The following is a 20,455-nucleotide window of genomic DNA, read 5'->3' on the forward strand; positions in this document are numbered from 1 at the left end:
TTTGTATTTCGAAGCATATTCTTACTGTATATAAGATAATATTCAGTCATTTAGATGGTTTACTCCCATCTAAGACATTAATAGCATACTCCCAGAATATGCCTTAAATGTACAGACACCGTTCCCACCTCTAGAACCCACATCTGTCTCATGAATAGGGTTGTCTCCTTCATATGACTGCGTAATTCTGGTCACAGTGCTATGCTTTCTGTAATTCCCATAGAAGTGAATGGTAATTAATGAACCAGTGTAGCAATTTAAGGACTGTAGTTTTCATGATTTGTAGCCCAGTGAGCTCCACTGTTTCAGCAACTGCCAATCTCTTCTATGAGAATTACGGAAACAGTGCAGATCCCCGAGATCAGGTGTTTCCATAATCTCTGCCACCCAGGCTTGGACTGGCCCACAGTAGAGAGGGAGAATCCTCTGGTGGGCCCCTGGGCAAGAGTGACCACCCTCTTATATGAGCAGTACTTGGCACAATATACTTGAATTATCATTTAACAATCTACCCAGTTCATTGTTCTATAAATTTGTGATTAAGGATAATGTTACATGTAACATACCTGGCGGCGTCCTTGCATAGTGGTCCATCTCCCGCTGTGCAAGAGCGCGCACTTGATCTCCAGTCCAGACTACCACTCTGACTTCTTTCCATGTTGTCTGCTTTGCTTTGCTCTTGCTGCTTAGGGCGACGCCCACTGAACTTCCTGTTTCTCGTAGCTGCTGCTGACACTCCCCTGATGCGTCCTCAGCCTATTGCTGTCTGTCACCTGGTATTTAACTTAGCTCCTCCTTGGAATCCTTGCCTGAGCATCTTGTTCTGTCAGTTGGCTTCTGGTCGCTGACATGCCAGGTCCTGTCTATGTTTCCTGCCTATAGGTATCAGTTCCCGTGTCTGAACTGTGTCCTGTCTGTGCACTCTAGCCTGTTGTCTGTCCGCCTTCCTGGAGGCTGTATTTCCAGACCAGTCTGAACACGCTCTTAGCCTGTTCGTCTTGCCCTCTGGGGGCCGCATTCCCAGACTCGCTCCTGTATTTGTTGCAGTACAGTTACTGTCTGAACTGTCTCCTAACCTGCTTCCTGTTTCTTTCTATGTCCGTACCTTCCCTTTCTCCTTCTTTGTCTAAACCAGCACTTGGCTTTGCCTTGGCTCGTTCCTGTATTTTGTTGCAGTTACAGTTCCTGTCTGAACTGTCTCCTTACCTTTTACCTGTTTCGTCTCTATGTCCGTCCCTTCCCTTTTCCTGCGTTGTCTGAACCTGCACCTAACTCCTTCTCGTTGTAGCTGTACTTCTGTTTGTGAGTTGGAGTCCTCTCACTACTTCTTTGCAAGTATCTAGTGTGTATCTGGTTCTTCCTTTCTTTCTGTTCTGTGTGAACAGAGCCCTATCCCCTTTGCTTTGTCTTTGTTTACCCCTTCGGTGATTTATTTCTGCCCTGTTCACCGCGTCTGCGGTTTCGCTCTGCTCAGCCTTGTCCACCGCGTCTGCGGTTTCGCTCTGCTCAGCCTTGTCCACCGCGTCTGCGGTTTCGCTCTGCTCAGCCTTGTCCACCGCGTCTGCGGTTTCGCTCTGCTCAGCCTTGTCCACCGCGTCTGCGGTTTCGCTCTGCTCAGCCTTGTCCACCGCGTCTGCGGTTTCGCTCTGCTCAGCCTTGTCCACCGCGTCTGCGGTTTCGCTCTGCTCAGCCTTGTCCACCGCGTCTGCGGTTTCGCTCTGCTCAGCCTTGTCCACCGCGTCTGCGGTTTCGCTCTGCTCAGCCTTGTCCACCGCGTCTGCGGTTTCGCTCTGCTCAGCCTTGTCCACCGCGTCTGCGGTTTCGCTCTGCTCAGCCCTGTCTCCCGCGTCTGCGGTTTCGCTCTGCTCAGCCCTGTCTCCCGCGTCTGCGGTTTCGCTCTGCTCAGCCTTGTCTACCGCACCTGCGGTTTCGCTTTACTCTGTTTGATTACCGCATCTGCGGCTCTGAACTCGTCTCCCTGTTTGTACTGGACCTTATCCAGCCTGCGCTCTAGCCTGCCTGCTCCTGTATTCCCCGGTGTGGGTCAACAGCCGTGTCCGGAGTCTGACCTGGAGTAGACCCTGGTCCCTCTGCTTGGTTCCTCCCTGGTGCACTGGCGTCGTATGCCGTCGTGCGACCTTGGTCGGATCGAGCAGATACTTAGTTACGCCCCTCCAGGCATTCTCCGGTTCATGGCACAGTGGAACCACTAAACACGCACACGCCAGTCAGTCCGGGCGTGTGCATTACATTACGTTTGCATTTATTTCAATAGTGGGGCCCTGCAGTTGGTTACTGGTGGGCCCTTGGCACCCCAGTCAGACACTGCGGACACCACTTCCTTCACAGCAGCTGCAAGATGTGGGGCAAGGGACTCGGCTCAAGAGATAGAGGTGGAACCCGACATTTATAGTCTTAGAGGATGGACTCCCATCTATTAAGGCATTTATGACACATCCAGTAGATATGCATTAAAACTCTAAGCAGGGAACAACATACTATACTATATAACACAAAATTTTATTTTTACATTATACTACAGTACATACGGGTTTAATTTGGCTGTAAGCATGGAGGAATAGAGAATATTCAAAATCACCTGTGCCTGGTTGGTAGCACATCTGCTTGCTAGGCAGTGGAGATATACTGTATATCCAATGTAATTCTGCAAACAGGAGATATAGACATCTCTCACGCATTTCATTGACAACTGGCTCTTGAGAAGAGCATATGACAATGCCGTGTTATGGGCCAGTTGGACCTGAAACGTGTAAGAGATGTCTATACTATACTATGTGGAAACACATTGGTTATACGTTTTTAATCTGAAGAAATAAATACTTGGTTTTAGTAAATTTTGGACACAGGCTTTGATTTTCCCTTTCTTCTAATTTTACTGCAAAACTCATAAATTCACCAATACAGTTCCTTAAGAGTACTGATCACTCTTGGTTACAATTAGAAACAAATATTAATTTTTCTAAACATTAAAAAAAATGTTTAGCTAACACAACAAGCACTCATCTTAAGTTATGGTTGTCAGCAAGAGATTATTTTTGACAGAACTCAATGGCTTCATAAACCTGCAGCCTTGATTTTCTGAATAGTCTGGCACATAACCAATCATTTATTCATTTACATAATAACCATGCTTCATAATCTGAGTTTTCCTTTTCATAATTAACCTTGAAATCTTACCATCTACATAATTGATCTTGTTGGAAGTCTGAATATCTTTTTACCCACAAAATAGCTAATATGTAGCCATTTATCATGAAAAGCTACATTACTAATTTGCATAAGGGAACGATAATGTAAAACGGGTCCAGCTAAACTGAAATCTGACTGCAAAGCACTTTTATTGATGTACTTTAATAGGAAAAAAAGACACACTGAAAAGTCACACACACACACATATACTCACACAAACACACATACAAACATATACACACGCACAAGCACATACATACACACACACACACAAGCACATACATACACACTGGATAAAATACAACACAGTAACATAGTTTCCACTTTGATTTTTTTCCTCCCTCTACATATTTTATTATCACACATTAAATTGTGTTCAGCTACACGGTGAAGCCTGACAATGATATCTTAGTCTACTGGGATTTCATTTAATCTCCGCATAGCAAATAAGAGGAACTCTCTAGGGACCACCCAGAAGCGTGTCATATATTTACACACAGATGTGACCTGTACAATAGCATGGTCAAATTAAACTCAGGGTTTTAGATGCATATGGCAAATTAATGTATACAATCATAAGCAAACAATATATCAAAAGTGAGAAAGAAACGAAATACGGCACATAATTCTTGTGATGTGGCACACTGAATTTAGTTGTCATGGTCATAGTAACCATCGTTGTCTGCCCAGTGCTTGCCTACCTTAATATTTGTATTCTGTGTGTTTCTAAATGGAGCAATTACCACAAGTACACAGGGAATGGTCCTTTATCTAATTCTTGCATAATGATCACTTTTGGTGCCCCTACCATATGGAGGGAGGCATTATCCATATCTTAATGCTTCTCTACATACAAGTAAAAGACAGGACCTCTGGGGAGCCACAAGTGCTTTACATATCCTGAATATGCCCAAAGTGACCATGTAGTAAATTACAGCATTCAGATACAATGAAAAATCACATGGACTAATTGATGCTCATTGGAAATTTTGTATTTAAAAGGAGATATCCGGGACTTTAAAAAAAAGTGCTTAAGCACTAACAGGCATGATGTTGCTAACAGGCAACTACCTGTCTGTTGTACCCAGCGCCGGTCATTGACCCTCCTGCCGGAGATTAAGCTGATCCCTGTTAATGGAGCATCAGTTTCTCTTCCTGTTGACAGGGCGGGACTACTGGTGTCAAATACAAATACCAGCAGGTATTGGGGCTCATTCAGATGTCCGTTTCTCCAGTACATGTTCTTAGTGTTTTTTTTTCACAGATAGCACACATATCTACAGCGCTGTTCATATGTCTGTATTTTTTGTGGATCATGACGCTGCAAAAATATTCACTGCTAGGAGACATTTCTGTTTTTGATCCAAGTCACAGATAAAACTCACTCATGGGTTTATGGGTTCGAGAAAATCACAGACCACAGGGCACACAGCACAACCCGTGTGCTGTCCATTTTTAACATTGTAATGAATGGAAGAAGCTTTGCATTTTGTTTTCCTTCGAATATGAGAAATTCACTGATGGTAAAAACTGACACACTGATCTAACACCGATGAAAGTCTGATCCAAAACGCGTGAAAATCGGTCTGTTTTTTTCACGGAGAGGAAAGGAAAAATAGGATTATTGAGTGAGGGATAAGAAATATGGTATCACGACAAATGACAAGAATAGTGGCAAGACTAGAAAAAGATATTTGGTCCAATATATTCAGGCTCCGTCAGGAGAACTGAAGGAGAATCTGGATTCTGGGGTGAACTGCTTGTGGGTGTGTGGAGGAAGGCTTCTGTATGAAATCTAAAATAAGAGTCTACCAATTTATTCTCCCCTTAAATCCAGAAAAGAAGCCATACATCACTTTACTTTCTCTTTAAAGCACTGCGTGAAATACATGTAAATTATGCACCGTTATTTGAGTCACTCCAGAAGTCCGTGGGAGCTGGAAGTGAGAGGGATATACCAGAGTTAATCAACTAGTATGGCTGAGCGCAGGATTTTATAAAAGGCACAATAATGTGAAAATATTCATTATGATAGATGGCCAGAACATGAATTGAAGATTCTTCCAATATTAGAGTTCATTGCGTGACCTCTGACTTCTTAATATTGATACTGGAGAATAAGACGTCTATCATCTGGGATGGATGTGCATTTTCCACTATTCTCATATACGGTAATAAGAAATACTGTCAACAGGCTATTTTTAGTCATTGACACCAACTCTAATATCAGCTTTGCCGGAATGAGTCACATCTTTTACACTGTTTGTTGTGCTGCATATCGGCTTCTGCTAAATCTTCAATTTAACATTTAGTTTATAAAAGAAAATAATTTTTTTCTTCTATAAAATGCACGGCACACTGGGGAAGGGACAGTGCCAGGGCGCACACCCAGTCCTCTAGTACTGAAAGGAATACAGTGGCAAGGAAACACTATCATCTATATAAATGCTTTAAACCATAAATGGCAAATAAAAGCATATCATCAGACGAGAGGTGTTTTTCCCTTGAGGAAAAAGAATCATTACCCAAGCATAATGCTAAAAGATTTATACAGCTAAACTCCCCATTATGAATTTGGACATAAATCAAATGCTGAACCCATATTAGTAAATTACACCATTATGTATAATCAATGTAATAACACTATCAATACCGGCGCTGTGGCCTTCAGACACTATCCCAAATTGCACTTGACAATACCCCTCAATTCACTAGACAATTAATGCTAATAAAAAATCTGAAAACACATTTTACATGATTATTGGATAATATCGACTAAAACCTACTTCCATGGCAAACACCAAGTCGTTCCTATAGTGCAGCCCACAAAGGACTACTGACAACAGCTAAGGCGAGTAAAAGACAAAATTACTTACGGGTCAAAGACCTTAACTACTAGATGAAAACATCCCCATAGAGCCGGTGGAACAATGCACATGGCAGGAGCACGTGGCAGATATATTTTAGAAATTTATGTGACAGCAAATCAATTCTAGAACCAGAACGGGGTTGTTGTATCACGAATATGGATATTTTCAAAATCCCTTTAGATGTACGAATCAGTCATAGAAATGTTTGAAACAAATGTTCCCTTAGTGAACATACCCTTAGAGAGAATCTGGCAAAGCTTGCAATTTCCAAGGTACTGTAAGCTTACTATGCCCCCCTTTCATTTTCTCCCTTACTATTACCTAAGGTGTTTTGCATCCAGTGCGTTTAGTCCATTTTCCTTTACAAGCCTTAAATCTTTTGTATTTTTTATGATCTCTTTGAATGATAAGAATGATCATTTTAAGTATTATTGGTCCATGGTTTTTACTGGTTTAACATTTCAACAAACAAGATATTTTAAGTTAAATAAAAGTGTTAGAAAAAATATGCAGATTGTATTTTTGTACTACATTGATATATCTTCAGTCATTCTACGCTTTCCCCCCCCCCATCACCTTACCCGAATTAGTACATAATTATCTCTTATCTGGGTCTTAAAATGTTATGTTATATTGCTAGACCCTTTGAGACCCTGTCCAATACACAAAAAGCAGGGACCCAAGTCCCTAAGGTTTTATTCCTGCATATCAGGGGTTCAGTACAAAAACTAAGAAGGAAATTTTGAGATAAGGTCTTCAATGCATTCTGAAGATTTGTGGGTCATTAGACACATCCTTACTGATCGAGAAATTATGGAAATTCCTATATCGGTTACCCCTTACAACGGTGGGAAAACTTCTTTAAATGGGGCTACCTGGGACTTACATACTGATGACCTCTGTAGGTTGGAATGTGCATAGACCATTGGATAAGTCATCAATATGTAAGCCCAGACAACCCATGTAAAGGGAATCTGTCACCCCCTGGCACTTATCTGACCTCTAATATGGGCATACAGGTGATAGAGATGTAAGTCTATACCTACCTGTATGCCTCATATTAGAGGTCTGGTTGCTGTGAAATCTCTTTTTATTCTTACAAGTTTCTGATGTGTTCCAGTCCTGAAGAAATCCCAAACCTCCTGTGTGAATTACAATGATTCCCCAGCATGTCACAGTGCCAGGATCTGCTGCTGCAACTGCACATCACAGGGGGGAATCATTACAATTCACACAGGAGGCAGGGATTTCTACCAGTCCCCTGGACTGGAACACATCAGAAACTCGTAGGAATAAAAAGGCATTTCACAGCAAACAGACCTCTAATATGAGGCATATCTCAAAACTGTCTTATCACGGCTATCTTTTATGTATTAAAGGGGTTGTCTCGTGAGAAAAATTCATTTTAAATTAACAGATCTTGGCTTAATAAGTTCCACAATTGGATGTGTTAAAAAAAAAAATGTTCCTGTGCTGATAATACTATAAATGTGCCCCTGCTATGTATTGTGTAATAGCTGATTCTGACCATGTAGAGTAGTTCCAGTTCATGGCCAGCACATACCACAGCTCCTGACCTGGGGAGGAAGAAGAAGTCATTTATGATTAGAAAGTGTACACACAAAACAACAGGGTTCACAGCTGCTGGTTTCTGAGGTAACACATTTCCCTGCCTGTTTGATCACAGGAATGAGTGATTCTGCTGCATCACTAGCCCTATGAGCACATCATAAATCAAGTCAGTGACATAAAAGCTCAGCAGCCACTGGAGTACCTATGTCACGGACTTGATTTATGATAAGGTCATAAGGTTGGATGTGCAGCAGAAAGACGCACTCCTGTGATTTAAGGGCAGAGAAATGTTTTACCTCAAAAAGAAGCAGCTGCAAGCCTCTGTTGTTTCATCTGTATACTCACTTATCATAAGAGACATAGGCTTCCTCCCCCTGGCCAGGAGCTGTGGTATGTGCAGACCATAAATTGGAGCAGTTCTGCATGGTCGGACACAGCAAATAACAGTATATAGCTGGGACACACTTAAAATATTATCCCAGCACAGGAACATGTGGAACTTATTTTTATTCCAGGACCTATTCATTAAAATGTAAACTATTCATGGGACAAACCCTTTAAGATACAATGTCAGGCCTCTTCTGTAAATAATAACAATTATACCGATGATGCTTCGCCTTGAGCATTTCTATCTTCATTATAGAACATGTAAAGGCGGCCAAACACATCACAATTGAGCTGAATGGACAATCTAAAACTATTGAATTTGAACAATAAATTTTCATTCTAGACAAAACAAGCATTTTAAAAACTGTCTGAACAAAAGTTGGCTGTGCACAAAATTTTTAGCTAAAAGTCGCTATCCAGAAAGATCAGATCCAGAAAGACCATTTACAGACTGTTTTTTCCTTCACCTGGTATCCTGAAATATGTATTACCACTTTGAAGTATTCTAATAGCCCATGTGGACTAAACTAGACGATCATACATTTGCCTACTTCTATTTAATGTGCATGGCCACCTTTATTATGAAAATTTAGAGATTGTTCTAGGGAATCTGTCACCAGGTTTATGAACGCAGCTGAAATTTGTGACCGAGACCTCAATTCCACCGCTGGGTCACTTGCACTTGGTTCATGCTGCAACCGATAAATTCATTGTTTATGAAAACTTTAGAAAGAAAAAAGTAACCCAGAGCTAGATCAGGGTCACTGTTACTGCTTTATGCTGCTCTAAGATACAGCAACAGAAACCTACCAACAGATTAATAGATGAAAGTATTCTGCTGCCATGTTTTGGTATCACCCACACTTTTTCATCCTGCTTAAAAAGTATACATAAAAAGCTAAAAATTGATTTTCCAAGTACTAAATATAGCATACATCAGAGTACTCAACCCCTTCTAAGAAACAGAAAATGTCTCACAGACTCTGTCCCTATAAAGGTCAAAGGTCACCTTTTTCCTTCAGAAAATCTTCTATTCTATTATAATAATGGAGCTCTTACATTTTCACCATGCAATATATCATTCCTACTGTGTACTTATAGATTTATATTTTTAATGAACTAGAAATGTCTGTCATCCCCAAATAGCATGCGATTTATCCTAAAATGAAGAACCTGGAGATTAGGTGATTACTGAAGGTCCAGTTTAGGAAACCCCAAGCGCAAATGTCAGACATTACGTAATGCATGTCAGCTGTTCATATGAAGGATGATCGTGTAATAGGTAGATGGAGAGCGAGGTCTGCTCTTTGTTGGCTGCTCTCTGCTCTGGCTGAATAAAGTGGGTCCTGAACAGGGGGAACACATTTGTTTTTTTTGTTTTTTTTACTGCATTGAATTTTATAATAGGTTTTTTTTGGAGAAAAACTACTGCATTTTGCGGATTATAAGACGCACCCCAAATTTTGGGGAGCAGAATAGGAAAAAAAGTTGTTTTTTTTAATAAACCGAGGCCTGTTATAATCAGCTTACCAGGGGGGGGGGGCGAGGTATTGGTGGAGCGGGGTCCCAGGTGGCAGGACAGGGTGTTCGGAGGCAGGAGTTGGGAGATCGCTGCTGCTGGGAGCTTCTGCCTTCCGGCAGAGGCAGGAGTCGGAGGATGGCTGCGAGCTCCATGCTTGTAGTAGGTGTTCGGTGGTGCGGGGGCTCTGCCGACATTTTGTAAAAGCCGGAGCCCTGCATCTTCCATACTTTCCTATGTGGCGATTTCCAGGAAAATGGCCGCCAGAGGCGGCACATGCTCAGATTGAGGTTTCAGCACCGAGATCTCAGCTCCCAAGATCTCAATTGTGCATGTGCCGCCTCCAGAGGACATTTTCCTGGAAACCGCCGCATAGGAAAGCATGGAAGGTGCAGGGCACCGGCTATACAAAATGTCGGCAGAGCCCCCGCACCACCGAACACCTACTACAGGCATGGGGCTCGCAGCCATCTTCCGACTCCTGCCTCTGCCGGAAGACAGAAGTTTCCAGCAGCAGCGACCCTGGGACTCCACTACATCAACGCCGGTAAGCGCGTTTAGCATATAAGACGCACCCCCATTTTTCCCCCAAAATAATCCGAAAAATACGGTATATCACATTGCATGGGGTATTTATTCTAACATTGGGAGTTAATGGGTGATAACTGTAACTAATATATGTAGTTGGGTACATTGGGGCTACACATTCTAGTGTCTCTCTGAATGGGGACATTGGGGAAATTTCTTATTAATATAGATTTTAAGTACAATTTTTTTTCATGAACTTAAGGAATATTATGGAATATTTCCAATTCAAATTTGTAGGATATATAAAGGATTTATTCATTAGGAAATGTGCCAATAAACATAATCATCACAAAGATGTCTAAAGGCAGAGTTTATTGACACACCATACACATATTCAATCAAACAGAAGCCTTTGCTTGGAAGACAGTATGCGTAATATAGGAAGGCTGGAACATACAGAACAATGGCTTTTTGAGAGAATAGAGGTAAAACTGCCCAGCTAATACCTAATAATAAATGCCTGTATAGAAAGATTTCTCAGCACAGATAGAGCTACGTTTACACTGAATTAAAGGTGGTCATTAAGGATGAGTGATTCAATTCTTAACAAATCCAATTCACTTAAATCCAAACATTAATGGATTCTAAAGAATCCAAATTTTTTAAACTTCGATTAGCATGAATCTGGCAACATGACAGTCATTTGCTGCCATTTTGCTAGATTCATATGGGCCAAAAAGGTATTAAAACCAATAAAAAAAACAATAAAATATCATATGCAACCTCTGGTCCTCTTAAGACCTTCTTCTCTCCTCCATCTTATACGTTCCTCACCCAATCGCCTCCAAAACTTCTCCCGAGCATCCACCATACTCTGGAATCCTGTGGCCCAACATGTCCGATTATCTGCCAGTTTCGGGACTTTCAGACGGAAATTGAAAACGCATCTCTTCTAGTAAGCTTACAGCCTGTACTTACCCCAATGCCACCTCACCACCACTGGAGCTGCCGCAACCCCATAACCTACCGTCTCCTGCCCCATTATCCTGTAGACTGTAATCCTGCAAGGGCAGGGCCCTCTTCCCTCTGTACCAGTCTATCATTGTTAGTTTGTTCACTGTAATTTATATTTGTATCTTGTATGTAACCCCTTCTCACGTACAGCAACATGGAATCAATGCTGCTCTAAAACTAAATAATAATGATACACACCTCACCTCTGACCTTTCCCCGCCACTACAGCTTCCCGCTGCTCCATCATTAGCTTCCTAAGGCACCCGGTTCATTTTCCTTGCACTCTTATTAGGTGTTTCAGACACCTGCTAGTCCTCGTCGCACATTATAATGCCATAACATACTGTGCCCTATGTGGTCAGAAGAAGTGACGTCACAATATGGGGCGATGCACATATTGACGCATGACATGCCCTAGCCAGCACCAAATAGAAGAGAAAACTGGAGCTGGAGTGGGAACCCTAAGAAGTGAGTTTAAAATTTCGCTCATCTCTACTGATCATGTAATTTTTCATGCTCATACACATTAGACAAACATCCACCAAGCTCGCTGCTTTTATTTAAATTTTCTCAGTATGGGGGGGCAAGGTGTGTGTGTGTGGGGGGGTGGTGGTGTCAAGAAAAAAAATCGCTATGTGTACATTTGAAAAGCTGTCAGTGAAAAACTATTCCACCTGGCCCCTTCATGCTCGCTCGGCTTTACGATACAGGATTCTTTTTTCCCCGACATCTCCCATATTTTGATCTGCCGCCTCCTTCCCCAAGTTTTTATATTACAAAAGGACTGTTGAATCAATACCTGTGAAGTGAGCATCTTCTTTGTACCAGTGTAGCTGCTCTCTTTTGCTACCCTTCCACATTAGGAGTTCTGTCACACACGAATAACTGGGTTCTGTGTGTATGGGCACCTTAAGTCTATGCACTTGGCATGACCATTTGACATACACTGTTGAGCATATGCCCCGGATTTATGCAAACATATCCCTATAGAGTTTGTCATTGAAATATATATAATACAGAACTGTATGAATTTTTTTCCTAGACCTATAGCGAAAAACAGTCAACTTTGCTTTTCAATGCAGTTGAGACAAAGATATACCGGACTGTATACTTTATATCAGTCGAACAGATATTAGATGTTATATAGACAGCATACCCGGAGATCGTTTTCCGATATGTATGCCAAACATAAGAGTCAAAACACGGTGGTGAGCTTATGCTAAAACTAGTTGTGGTTAATAAAGAACGCAAATATCACAATCTTAAGAGGTACAATTAAGCCAGTTAAACTGAAGAAAACAAAAATTGCAGCAATGTCTATCCACTAGTCTCAAAAAACACAAAGTAATACACAATATGACTGTAATATTTATTTTACCTGCTTCACTATTATTGATAATTAGTACATATTTGGCTTTCAATAGTTACATAGGTTGAAAAAAAGACCCAGGTCCATCAAGTTCAACATTTCTCCACTAATTATACATATTTGTCACTAAATTATCTATAACCCACAATGTTATGGGTAATAATAATGTATCATTATCTTCAGTTAAAAATTGAAATGTCCTAATTTTTTTTCATTGCCTCCTCTTACCTTTTATTGTATGTGAAAAACGGAATAAATAAAGAAAGAAATAAAAACACTGATCAACACATTGCTCAGGCTATACAGAAAAAAAGATTTTGAGTAGTGCATTTAACATAGGGGGGTGAACTGACAATGCCGAAATCGGTTACTGTTTAGAATAAACTTGTAATAGACAGGAATTAAAAAAAAAAACAAACCTGGTCATGGTGATGTACTAAGTAGCTCTAATTAAAATGTTCCAGCAGAACTTGCATGATTAGCGAGTGTGAAATAAACTAAATACTAATTGGTTACAGGCCCATACCTAAGTATCGCATCTACCCGGTACTTAATTTGTATAAATAAATCACACCTAGTAGGGAAATGACTGCAGGGGAAAGTCAGTCTCCAGACAGCAATGCTGTAATAAATGACGGATGGAGAGCCAAGGTAACCAAGTACATGTAATTAAAATTCATATTTTACCAAACTGTCACATAGCACAAAGGAGGGCCAGATTACAATCACATTGGACCTGCTTCAGTAAATTCACAGACACAGGCATCATAACCAGTGGATGTGTTTTAGAGCAGTACATTTCAAGATGAGCCCTGTGATTGATTTCGTAGTGTGTGGTGATGTATAACTGTCTAATGTAACACATGCTCACTGTCTGCCCTCAGGGATCTACATGCAAATTAGACAGATCGGCTAATCAGATTATTCTGGGTAGCACTGAGCGGCTTTTGTGAAGGGCCCTTTTTTTCCATTGGATATATGTGTACAGCCATTTAATTTGACTTACTTTGCTAAGACTAGCTATGGGCTGAGCATGTTATTGTATGAAAAGCCCATTTGTGTTTTCAATTTCATTGGAAATATAGGCATCGAGCTACCATAAAGAATCACTTATCCCTTACTTATAGGCAACAAGTATACAAGGCTGTTGGTCAACATGACATGCTGTGTATATATGCAAGCATGCATTATATATATATATATATATATATATATATATATATATATATATATATATATACACATATACATATATATACACACATACACACACACACAGATATATATCTATTTATAATATATACATATTTTATGTATAATATGTCTATGCACACACATATATATGGATAGCTATGCATCTCTCATATATATATATAAATTTATTTTTCATTCTTTCCTTTAATCCTGTATTATGTGTTATTGATAGTACTAAAATATTCCACAACTCACATCATATCTGCCGTATATACGTTACACCTGCAACATATAGTTAATAGTTGTGATAAGACAGCTAATAAATATACCAATTTATAAGAGTACATATATAAAACTACATCTATTGTTCCTATAACTAGTTTACTGGAAGTATATTAAGATACGCCTTGAATACTATGTTCAAGAAATACATGTTTATTTAATAAATAGGCACGGTATTTTATTTCTCATTATTAAAAATACATTTTATTTATAGCACCAACATGTTACGCGGGTGTTTACAATTATTTCAGATTTTTGTAATATTTTAAAATTGATGGCATTATAAATTAAAAATGTCCAAAAATGGAATTGGTAGTGCGGATATAAAACAATAGCAGTTTGTCATATACAAGAAAGGGAGCAAAGAGCATAGGTTCTAAATATTTAGACAAAGGCAAAGCAAGGTGTCCAATAGTCCTAAATCGGGCAGGATACCTGATCTAAAATTTGCAAGGTTACACCATATTGGTAAGGAGCCATATAGATTTGATTCCAGCATCTTCATGCATTTGTTTAGAATACATAAAGTAGCGTTTTCTCCCAAGCATCTGTCAGGTAAATGAACATTTTCTTGAATGCTAATGTGCTGGAAACACATTTATATTGTCTGTAAAGATGAAATACACTAGGGTTTGCACTTTATTAAAATCTTATATCAGGAGGTAAACTGTGCAATGAATTTCTTTGTGATGCATGGGTGATATAACTTGTAGGAACAATCTAACACATCAAGTGAAAATTGCAACCAATATGTCATGGTGGCATATTCTGCACTAAAAGCCGAAACAGAAGCCTGGAGATAATTTACATTTACAATTAAGTTTACAATTAGAAAGTGTGTGTGTGGGCAGCGGATGGGATGTACATGATAAATTCTCCTCTCAGCAGTGTTTATAGTACAGGGGAACTTGCTTCTAATGCATCCATTTATTATCATTTCGAATAAAAAGGTAACCTGTAAACATCCCATTTGTAATATCACCTAACACCTTAGCATAATATTTCATTTCTAGGCTTTCTAACTATAGTATATTTAAAAAATTACAAGAATCTCCAATATAATCATATCCGAAAGCAACAACCTTCTGCTTTAATAAAATCATTTCAAGAAGTAGTTAGAATCACATACATGGTCCAAGATCATTAGAGATCTGACACATAACAGCAGATGACACACCAGCTTAAGTTGAAAAGAATATGTGCAAAGCACCACCTGTTCCCTGAATCTGCAAACTGTTCTACTGTAAAACAAGTGACCATGTTTCCTTACCATAGTCTGATTATCACTAGATACTGTCTTTTTTTTGGAAACACAGACACACAAAATATATGGATATTAGGACAATTTACCTGGCTGATCATGACTGAAAAAAAATCAATAAGAGCACTTTTATAGGTGTATATTATATTCATAAGAAAAAAAATATTATTTTTTTACACCTAGATAAACTGACAGACGTTATTCACGCCCATAGCAATTTACATTTAAGCTTGATTTTTTTCCAATTTTATACAGGAGTATTTGGGATAGCCAAAATTGTTTTAGGTCACCAATGTGTTAGAGGATTGTAAGCAGTATATGTACGGAAAATGTAATTCTATACATCAACAAATATTTGTGCATGAGAAATGTTATATGTATATACATAGACACACATGTATATCTATATAAATATATATTTACACGTGTGTGTGAATATATATATATATATATATATATATATATAATGTACGTGTGTGTGTAATATATATGTATATTTTACACACACATATATACATATAAATATAATACACACACAAATTTAGTTATCTATACATGCATGCATAGTATATATATATATATATACATATATATATATATATATATATATATATATAATGTGTGTGTGTATATATATTATTTAATATTAGGAAAGTAGCGGTACATATGTCCCTATCAATTGACGTATAAAAGAAATATGTGCATATTATTTTATATCTGACAGTAACATGATTTTTCTGTTCCTTTATTAGAAGCACAACTAATACCATAACATGGGCTATTTCCTACATCAGCTTGTATACTGGACTAAATAAAGGAACATTGGCTAGATGTAGTGACATAAACTCCCTCTGGAATATAGTAAACACTTTTCACAACAGTGAATGAAAATTTAATGTGCTCCTGACATCTGAGTTGGTGAATAGCACTCAGACATCTAAGGACACTCCTGAGATTTTATAGACTACAAATTACCAACATATTCAGCTTCTTCAAATAAATCAGCTTATTTTGGAAGAGTGGCTTAATGCAAAATATAGGTGGCAACATAAGTGAGCCTTGTGGTTAATTTCTGTAATTATTGTTTCTCTCCATTTGCCAGGAAATGAGCTATTATCAAGCTCATGTAAAAATGTCAATTTTCTCTTTGCCTTCTAGTAATCTAAAATCAGCCACAAGGAGCTTTATGACCGCTGTACAGTCCTGTATTTTTAACATTGAAACATTCTCAGCTTCCTAGTCAAGTATGTGCTATGTGCTGCCAATTATTCTTGGTCGGATACATAATGGAATAAATCCTGGGAACAGGATCCATTTATAACAGCACACAAGCAGCACTAATTGGACAAATGTACTACTGGCAAGCGGTGAAAACTCCCTTCCATTCTGTACTGCCCTAGTCTAAGAGCAAAGACACAGAATACTATCAGGGGAAGATCACATCAAGACTTGGGCTTTGTTTGCTTGAGTGCCTTTCCTGAACAGGTCCTATTCTCTGCCTCTGTGCAGGGAGCAGCCCCTGTAATTAGCAAAGTGGATACATGGAGTATTTGTAAATACTAAGAATGGCTATTTACTAAATAGATGTGAAATGGATAGATATTTATCATCTGCCTGTTATCTACATGGAATCATCATGGAAAGTGCAGTGTGGAAGTCATCTCAGCATCCTTCATGCCTCCCATAGTCATACACTGTAGCAGGGGGACAGATGACATCTCAGCATTGCTCACATCTATTCTAGACACATGCTTGATTTATGACTAAAGGCAGCAGAGATTCATGGGTCTTTTTTTTTTCATCCAGGAAGCAACAACTGTCAGAAGAGTGCTTGATGGGTCCCTTGGTTGGGTGTCTATTCAATGAGGTTGTATGAAGAGCAGAACTTTAATCAAGCTTCCAGCATCCAGGCAGAGACATGACCTTCCTTCCCTTATAAAGAGATAACATGAAACTTTATTCCCAGCTCAGCTAGTTATATTTAGAGTTGGAAGCAGTTTTGCTCTCTTGCAGATTCCCAGGGATTTTACATGTAATGCACTGGCACATCTAATGACTAGCAGAAAGACATGATGCCCCAGGATGACAAAACCCAGCCTTACCCACGGTGTGGTCACGTGACACATGTACCCAGCACTGGCATGTACCCGGCTTACTTACGTTGCAGCAGATGGAAAGTATTCTTCCGAGGAAGGACAGATCAGCAAGGATTGGAAAAGTGTCAGGATAAGGACTAGAACCCAGGAAGCAGCCATCTTCACAATCTAACAGGCAGATCTGCTATCCAGTATCATATACAAGGATGGGATGGAAGAGAGCGAATAATAAACTCCAGGCAGAGATCGTTCAGAGACTGAGCACAGGCAGGTTACTCTGGCAGCCAGGTCTGATCAGCCGCCATCAGTGACACTTTGGGAAGAGATCTCAGCTCCAGTCTCCCTCTCTCCGTTTCCTTTTCTGATTTATTCCCCCGATGGCAGAGAAGGGGAGGGAGGATGAGGAGGGTAAGTTACAGGGAGGAGTGAGGGGAGGCTCCTGCACTCAGCACACGCTGCTGGAAAGTTAAGTGCACAGTCTGCGCTCAATCCCAGCTGACAGCTCACCACGCCCTGGCCAGGAGCACAGGAGCAACTTCACCCATCAGATGGCAGTGTCCGAGTGTCAGTGTCAGTGTGCCCAGACTCACACACTCTGCAGCCTCGGCTCCTGCATTACCGTAATTACCCTGGTGCTGCAGCAGACCTATTGTCTCCAATTACCAACATATCTAGCAATAAGCGGCACTTCTTATCTGCCATGCCCATCTACATCACCAGAGAGCGCAGCAGCCTGGGCACAGACCCCCAGAGCAGGAACACCTCTCCTTCCAAAATCTGCAGCAGCTCCATGTATGCACTCCAAGCTGCAGCAGGTCCATCTGTGTACACACTGCAAGCTGCAGCAGGTTCATCTATATACACACTTCAAGCTGCAGCAGGTCCATCTGTGTACACACTGCAAGCTGCAGCAGGTCCATCCGTGTACACACTCCAAGCTGCAGCAGGTCCATCTGTGTGCACACTGCAAGCTGCAGCAGGTCCATCTGTGTACACACTCCAAGCTGCAGCAGGTCCATCTATATACACACTCCAAGCTGCAGCAGGTCCATCTATATACACACTCCAAGCTGCAGCAGGTCCATCTGTGTACACACTCCAAGCTGCAGCAGGTCCATCTATATACACACTCCAAGCTGCAGCAGGTCCATCTATATACACACTGCAAGCTGCAGCAGGTCCATCCGTGTACACACTCCAAGCTGCTGCAGGTCCATCTATGTACACACTCCAAGCTGCAGCAGGTCCATCTATATACACACTGCAAGCTGCAGCAGGTCTGTGGTCTATGTTCACACTCCAAACTCAGCAGGTCCATCTATGTACATTCTGCAATCAGCAGAAGATTCATGTATCTACACACTCCTACCTGCAGCAGGTCCATCAACAGGTGCATCTCACTAAATTAGAATATCATCAAAAAGTTAATTTATTTCAGTTCTTCAATACAAAAAGTGAAACTCATATTATATAGAGTCATTACAAACAGAGTGATCTATTTAAAGTGTTTATTTCTGTTAATGTTGATGATTATGGCTTACAGCCAATGAAAATGACAAGCCCAGGGGATGGGGGATGACTCGGTTACCCGGGCCTTCAACCTTAAGGAGGTCGCGGTGGTCTGCTCCCGGGCCCGTACTCTGGGGTCTCTCTTTAAAAAGGCGTTGATAGATGTTAAGTTTTATTAAAATGTTCGTGACGCCACCTATGGTTTCTGATGATATTCACCAGCGCTGCACAGTCCACTGAGGCCGGTGATAAGGCAGCTAGATGGTATGGCTCCCCACAGGTGGAGCTGGGCCTCAGGGCAGTATAAGAACGGGGATGCAGGACAAGGAGACTCAGCCAACTCGGAGCAAGAACAGGGACGGACACAATAGTCACTTCAGTACCTTTACTGATGGAAATTCAGGCACTCCCCGGAGCACTGTAGGGTGAAGGGTGTATGTCCGGATCCTCCCCAATGAGCGGGTTTTGGGCCTCCTGCTTCTTGACTCTGCGTAGTAAGTTTCTGACCTGCCTGGAGCTAGGCCTAACTTTGTCTCTGTCCTGCGCTGGCTGACCTTGTGGTAGGACCTTCTGTTGGATTACACGCTCCCGACTTACGGGGCCTATGTGTCTCCTGGCTCAGGTACGTATCAGCACTTTATCGATCCTGGGACTTGTAGTTCTCCAGGGATTCCGGTTTATCTTACTGGGTCATGGAGATCCCGGTAAGCTTCGGACCCAGTGTCCGGTAACTGCTTCTTCGGGGTGAGCTAGTTAAGCTCCTCTGCCCCCTATGAACTAACTCTCTCTACTCTTTTGCCTTCGGCCTACTCGGACCCTCAATAGGCTACTCACACTAACGGCAGCTTGCCGCGCTTCACCGATCTTATGGCGCCGGCACACCTAAAGCTCACCTCTCTGAGCTACACGGAGTCTTGCTCTGGATAAGCTCCACTGCAGGATAGCAATTGCAGGAGCTGGAACAGGCTTTTGTCCTCTGAGGTAACTCCTCTCAGGCTGCACTGGACTCACTGTTAAACCAGACTCTCACTTAGACTCACAACTGACTGACTGCTGCCTGGCTCCACCTTCCCTTTTATATCTCCCTAACGGGCTCCCTCTGGTGGTCTGAGGTGGAAGGTGGAGATGTGTGAATAATTATGGGGGCCTCTTGTGGAGGAATCCTTCAATACACCCTTCTAGGATTTGTGATACCAAACACTGCTGAGCGGCACATTCCCCCCTAGTTAAACTCAGCACTCCCGGGCTGAAGTACATTTTATAAAACAGTAACAATAGGAAATATAAGCAATACTTGAACAATCTTCCCTTTATGGGAGGCACAAATCTTAAACGTTGCATAACCATAACAATTACAGAGTGTCCTCAGAACCCAAGTCTCCTGTGGTGAGGTTCCCAGAAAGGATGTCCATCTCACAAGGTAGAGTTCTTTGGTGGTTTTGAGGGACCTGTCCTAAACCCTCTACGTAGGCCCTGGGGTGGCTGCAGGGCATGAAGATCCCGAGTTGGACCTCCAAGAGAGCCACTCCATACAGGTTTTTCTTCTGAGTTCACCTAAAGGGCACTCCAGGGAGCGCAATTATATACAATAAGAGTTTTTGGGCTGCACACAGTCCTCAGCCACGCAGTCCTTTGATAAATAAA

General features: G+C 41.0%; 1 protein-coding gene across 7 annotated transcripts in view; it reads right to left on the reverse strand.

Moving 5' to 3' along the window:
• The window catches only part of CACNA2D1 (calcium voltage-gated channel auxiliary subunit alpha2delta 1), a 1,188,449-nt gene extending 1,170,555 nt beyond the window's left edge, over window positions 1–17,894 (reverse strand). For 5 of the 7 annotated variants that reach the window (XM_073652320.1, XM_073652318.1, XM_073652314.1 and 2 more), the window contains exon 1: window positions 17,367–17,893. In XM_073652320.1, coding sequence (XP_073508421.1) covers window positions 17,367–17,461 — 95 coding nt within the window. In that variant the 5' untranslated portion in view covers window positions 17,462–17,893. Of the gene's footprint in view, window positions 1–17,366 lie in introns of all 7 variants that reach the window. The other 2 variants (XM_073652315.1, XM_073652319.1) reach the window with 2 other exon arrangements.
• Window positions 17,895–20,455: the final 2,561 nt, after the last annotated feature.

Source organism: Phyllobates terribilis, unplaced genomic scaffold (assembly GCF_046119375.1).
Source record: "Phyllobates terribilis strain yellow unplaced genomic scaffold, ASM4611937v1 Scaffold_11__3_contigs__length_659146591, whole genome shotgun sequence".
Taxonomy (NCBI): Eukaryota; Metazoa; Chordata; class Amphibia; order Anura; family Dendrobatidae; genus Phyllobates; species Phyllobates terribilis.